This window comes from Opisthorchis viverrini (assembly GCF_000715545.1).
Source record: "Opisthorchis viverrini unplaced genomic scaffold opera_v5_326, whole genome shotgun sequence".
Lineage (NCBI taxonomy): Eukaryota > Metazoa > Platyhelminthes > Trematoda > Opisthorchiida > Opisthorchiidae > Opisthorchis > Opisthorchis viverrini.
This window is the reverse complement of record NW_008751982.1, coordinates 444,184-450,523: the sequence shown is the minus strand read 5'-3', so window position 1 is coordinate 450,523 and position 6,340 is coordinate 444,184. Positions and strand designations below refer to the sequence as shown.

General features: G+C 43.7%; 1 protein-coding gene across 1 annotated transcript in view; it reads right to left on the bottom strand.

Annotated features, from left to right (window-relative positions):
* The window catches only part of T265_10014 (hypothetical protein), a gene marked incomplete at both ends in the record, with an annotated part of 22,538 nt that extends 16,768 nt beyond the window's left edge, over positions 1 to 5,770 (bottom strand). Inside the window, 3 exons of the mRNA XM_009176259.1 lie at positions 5,151 to 5,274; positions 5,354 to 5,529; positions 5,718 to 5,770. Coding sequence (XP_009174523.1) covers positions 5,151 to 5,274; positions 5,354 to 5,529; positions 5,718 to 5,770 — 353 coding nt within the window. The remainder of the gene's footprint in view (positions 1 to 5,150; positions 5,275 to 5,353; positions 5,530 to 5,717) is intronic.
* Between the last annotated feature and the right edge of the window lie 570 nt (positions 5,771 to 6,340).

The window sequence follows — 6,340 nt, the reverse complement described above, 5'->3', positions numbered from 1 at the left end:
AGTAGCTCTTGATTGACTCCTGGGCTAACAACTGTCAATGCACATTTCTTTTTATCAGTGCCGAGATCCATAGTAACCAATCCCACCTTGATATTGATGCTGATTGGTAATTAGAGTATATTCATTTATATGCACTAGGGGCGTGCTGAGTTCAAATTTCCCGCCCACTACAGAAAAAGCTTGCAGCCGGGAAATGCAGTTAATTTTCAGGAAATCGCCAATTTTAAACGCTTCCCTAGAATTTTCAGGTTTTTATTCGACAATTATAAACCCAAATAAAATGGCTCGGTGGTTTAAATCTCATTGCGGGAATTGCTGGCCTGCGCGCCAAAAAACATACAGAATTCGTTCATGGCTGAAATTTGAAAGGTTTTTTGTTGCCTTCGGTAACAAAGCCTTTGAAATGAGTTAATGAGAGCAGTGCCACGTTTGTACGTGTCAAACTTTTAAAGGAGTATTTATATCATGCATCTGAGTTTTGAATCGATATTTATCATGCATTTATTGGGGACAATACGTCAAGTGGTTAGTATAGCACACACGATTTGGCACGGAAAATATCAGGAACGTCAGCTTCCTGAAAGTAACCACTGAATGCCCGGAATCTACGGAGACTCTCAGCTCCGCTGGGTGTTAACCAGACAGACAACGCCCCCTCAATACGCAGCGCGTCACAGCCTTGCATCAAACCCAGACAGCTCGAGTCAGCGTTGATCAATGTCAGACAAAGCCTCCGCAATATGCAGCACGTCGCTGCCTCGTACTAAAGCCAGACCGCGTGTGTCAGCATTGGACCAAGTTCAGACAGTGTCCTTCCAATAAATAGCTCGAAGGCGTTGTACTTTTCGCACTCGCGCTCTCGCAAACGCGTTTTTGGAATATAGCTATTGTGTTCCCTTCCGTGAGTCTTTTTCTGTCCGACAGTAAGCACTGGAGCGCGTCAGCAGCGGATACCACAGGCCGGCGAATCAGCAGATATGACATGAACCAATCCCATTTTTCTGCAGACGAGACAAACCGAATTGCGGCGCCTAGGTTATTCAGGAAAAGGACCAAGAGGTCACGACAGGTATGCCGCCGTTATAACTACTGACGGCATACCGATGGTAGGTTATGCACCACTTTTTAGAGGTAAGCGCATGTTATCAGCTGTTTCGTCACATCAGTCTGTGCAAATCAAGACAGCTTATGAAGATTTGTGAGCTACAGCTTTGCACTCGCTGATGACATTCAGACGACACAAAGCGAACGATAAATTTTATTCCATCTTCAAGAGAATAGCTCAGTTCTGAGCGGAATTCACCGCAGTTCAGTAGGTCCTCGTTGATCAACATATGTAGCCCAGTTTAGCACACTGTAGGCTCTGGTTCTCTGCGTGAACCTTCTCTGTAGTTTACTCAGTCAGTATTGGTCGATTAATGACAGCCTAGATGGACAGAAAATATCATAGTAATACCTGCCGAAGACATCTGATTCTTGGTTAAACACCCAAACATGCGGATTGGTTTCCGTGAAGACAGTAAAAAAACGTTTTCCTGATCGAAGAACGTTCTCTGGAAAGGTTTTATCTAGACGTAGAACACTACTTATAAAGTCGTCAAAAACCTTTTAATATCCCACGACTGGTTTCACTCATTTTGAGGCTCACAAGGGAGACAAAGTCCCCGAGCATTCGTCAGTTTTATGTTCTACCTGAACTCCGATTGGACCTATTGCGGCACATACTCTCCGTTGCATACCAATTTGGTGTTGACAAGAGACTCAACAGAATGCAGTTAAATCTATCATTACGTCCAGACAACAACGTATTGCGATATCTCGAATGTCGTGCCAACTGAAACATGAAGCAGCCTGGTTCAGCACGTTCAGTTGGAGTGGATTATCATTAACGGGAGACTAAGTTGGATTCCGTTGATTCTCCTGTCAGAAGTAAATTCCTTCTGAGTCAATTGGAAAGGTTTGAAACCAACTGAGGGGTCACCGTTTCAGAAGAGCTTGATAAACGTCACAGAGACGATAGCCGAGGGCGGTAGAAATCGCCAAGCATCCCAGTGTTAACAGAATAGTAGGCGTGGAACTGGCAAGCGTGCAGAGAGCGGTTTTGAATCAGTCGAGCTGACACGTGTTGGTGTGCGGTCATCAGAAGGAAGAGTGGTCATCTGGATGCCACTTGACCTCAAACCCTCAAACAAAATTGTCGGAGCACTCAAGACCCCATAAAAACCAGGCGAAATCTACCAGTGTAACGGTGATTCTACTGATGGGGAGGCACGCGAGTAGTATGTGTTGTTCGTGGAATTTCGCTTTGCTTCTTTTGAAAAGGGGAGACCTGTTGCGGAATTCGTGGATTCACTTTGTAGGATTTGCTTGGATTTGAGCGAGGAGTGATTGGAGCCAATGAATCTCCAGGAAGGTTCAAGGAGACGCGTTCGGGAGAAGATAGATGTCCAGTTTTTGTGAATAAGATGCAAGTTAGTTTTGCTTCCCTGTTCAATGGTCTGTAACCGGTCAATTGGCATTTCCCAATAAATAACCCCGCAGTGAAGACCTTATTCTTCTTACCAGTGGCAACTGAGGTGAATCATCAAGTGAAGCACCCTGAAGTTGAAAACTAACGAAGCAAACCCGATCAGAATTAATTTTCCCCCACCCCCAATCCACCAAAGCAAGATTTTGACGACTCCACTAACCGACGAGAGCCGTAATTGACACCACTGATCTAGTGTGATAATCTGAAGAAGACTGACTTACTGATTGGTTCCCTGTCTGCCTTATAACCTGGTCAATTTAGTGACTTGCTCACTTGACCTGATGAAGCTTTTGTGTCAAAAGCGAAACGTTGCCCAAATAAAAACTACCGATTGTTCATCAAGCTCTTCTGAAACGATACATTCGTTCTGGGTTCTTATTTTAAAGATGAATTAACGTGTCCAGACATTCAAAAGAGCAGAAATGTTGGTGATTTTTATTGTTTCTGAAAACTGAAGGTTAGTTCTCAACTCGGCAGTCGTCGTCAGGAGAAAACAGTAAAATACTTTCTTCAGTAGTGTTGCGAGTATTATGAATACGAATAAAATTACACTAGGGGGCGAAATTACTGACGAACCCAACCATACATTTAAATGATTTCACGTTGACAGAAAAATCTAATTCCACACCGAGTTAAGCAACTTTCGGCTCCACTAATACCACAGGAATCGTATGGCCGAATTTCGGTGATACAAATGAAAACCAAATCAAATATTTCGGAACAAAATCCCTATTCACGTGAACGAAATTCCGCGTTTTCGTGTGTGCAGAGCTTCCTCAGAGTTAAATTCATCATTAACAACTTTTTTAAAACTACGAGCTCGTTGCAGAAGCAGTCATTCTTTTTCTTATCAAATTACTGCAAACTTGAACTTGCAGCAAGTCACGTGATTTTGATTAATGTTGTCAGAGATTCGTCTTTGACACAGTAGTATAGCCTCTTGTATTCGAAACATTTATGACAGGGAAAACGGGCTTTACTAGTCTTAGTAATTCCAAACTGTCCCTGTGGACATATCGGGACCGTTTTCTCCGTTCCTTTGTCATATTTGAACTTCAACAAACTTGTTTGATTTGCTTAACCACGTGATTTTTAATTCGCCGCGATGAACGTAAATGTTTAGGCGTCGAGTGTCGTCGGGTTTATATGGGTCCCATTTGAGCTCAGCTCAGTTGACTGCAATATCCCATTAACTGCTTAAGGCTCACAACTGTTATCTTTAGGTCAACTAGCTAAATTTATTGGAAAGTACCCATGGGCTCTCAGTGAAAGTGCTCCTGCATTTTCACGACTCAGTAGATTCCCCTGTATCGTCACACGGCTTGCTTCCTACTAAACGCGCATAAAGTAACACCGGGATCAAGAAAGATTCAAAAGAGTGCAGCAAACACTGCATGGAACAAGCCAAATGGAGGCGTCCATACGAATCAGGAAACACTTGGTGGCTGCAAGAAGCTATGACTCAGTTGCTTTGGTTTCTACGCATGAGGATAAGGGAACAGTCCCGTTTCACAGTGGAACAATAGTAATACGGAGTTACGCCGGGCTATTTCCCCCAAGATGACAGTCAACCGACAGACAAAACTCAGTGAGTGTTGGATCACACCCAAGCAAATCGTGTGCCAGAGGACAAGATCAACCGCAAAAGAAAGCCGGGAAAATCCCAGGTTACAGACAGGAAAAGTCCATGCCTCAAGGTCAACCATTCAGATCACAAGCAAATTAAAACAGTGACGAATTTACAGCAGCGAACGCTTAAGAGACACACCGATACAGCGCCCTGTTTACGCAACGAAAAAAACAAACGGACTGATGAAAAACAGCAAAACCGCCAACGGTTAACCTCCGTTCCTTTTGAACGCTAGTTGTTGCTTATCAACGTCTGTTCAGATAAAGCGCACACATATCGCTGAATTCAGATCACTGGATCGAAGCGGGTTCCGGACCGGGACTGCTTCATCTAGAGAACAAATAGGACCACAACTACTTGGAAAACCCGAGTCAGCTTCTATGCAGCAGAGGCTGTTACAATCAACGTGGTTGTGAGTTTAACTGGCAGTTTTAGGTGCCCTCTCCATCTAGCCGTCATTACCTGGAGTAGTTTGTTGTCGGTTTACAGCAGCTTGTGTTCACCTGGTAAACCGAAACTCGAATTAGGTTGGTCTTAGCTGGAGAACTTATTTCACAAAATCTACCCATAATATGCTCTGAGTATGCTAATTAGTTTTTGGCCCATGGTATTCTCCAGAAGTATCCACCTATGAAACAGAGGGCTCCGAAGAAGCCCTTTCTGGAGTGATTATTTCTGACTGTAGAGCAAGGACTTATTTGCGAACTGCCAGGTGGCAACCTCAGACCGATTCGGCGATTTTTATCAGATCCGCTGCGCACATGCCAGTTCGTGGGTAAAATGTAAAATGTATGTTTTTCGAGTTTTGTCGTCAGTCTGGTGAGTGGCACCGGGCCAGAACATAACTGCACATATAAAGTACGGATTCCTTTCTTGGAACAACACGTTATCGAGTACTCCAAAGAGAGGACATCTTCTAGGATGTGAGAATCACGGAAGACGTTTATTCGGGTGAATCCTGGCGAGTCAGCTCGTCTAAAAGACGCTCACCTGTGCTCGCCGGTGAAAGCACCGGACGACGCCTTGTAGCAGTTTTGTGCTGCAACCAGAAAACGCCTTGGAAGCTTCTCTCTCACACTTTGCAAGTAAAGAACAGGGGGCGCCACTAACACATCTAGATAAAAGGAAGGAAGGAGGAGTTGACTTGCATTTTACCTTTTGACAGAATTTAATGACAGCACGTGATAACCAACCTGTGTTTGGGTCGAGATGTGCTTTCGACAGCATTTTTATAAGTTTGTCGATTTCCGACTGATTTCCGTTCATTTTCCAGTTCCCTCCGACAAAGAATTTTCTATTATTTTCCATGCTGGATGGACAAACCGATGACCCTGTTTTCAGAAAATATTCGCAAACAGTTATAATTGATCTGAAATAAGGTAAAGTGAAGGTGTACTGTTTACCCTTCGTGAGAGGATAATGGCCCCTAAAGGGAATCAAAACCGCGATCCTGTAAGTGAAAACACGTAACTTTTCGATGAAGGTGACAAACAGCCTACCACAAGTCGTAATTAAGGCTCAAAATGGATGCATCACAGATTCGTCTGGGGGACTGACAGCCGCAAACTGTCTGCGTAAATACAGTAACTTTCGGGGAGGGGAAAAGTCATAGATGTGAAACGGTGGATACTACTGATGGGGCATGGAAGTAGTATGTTTCCTCGTAAACCCGCTTTGCGTCTCTTGAAACGTGATATCTATTACGGAATCGGTGGAGTCGCGTTTGCTTGTATTTGAGAAACAGTCAGTAAATATCCAGGAAAGTTTAGGAAGACGCGTTCAGGGAGAAGGTGGATATTCGGTTTTGTAAACAAGATGCATATGAGAGTTTTGCTTCCCTGTCCAATAGTCTGTAACTGTTCACTTAACGTTTTCTGGTAAATAACTCGACAGCAGAGACCTCCTTTCTTTCAGAAATAAATAACTCTATAGTTTTCTCTTTCTTTGGAGGTGGGCGCGTGGTTTTAACTACTCCAGCCAGGAAATGCTAATGAGGACCCCCAAACGAAGGAGAGTCTTTTGTAAAGCTTAGCTTAGGGAATATGGCGAAACAAATAGATCAAAATTTGATATCATCCAGCGTGAATACAAGATCATTTGACTGACTCTGAAATGGAACGCATGCATACAAGGTGCGTGCATGGTCGTGGGCTATCGGAGAGTTTTCAGTAACCTTGTGC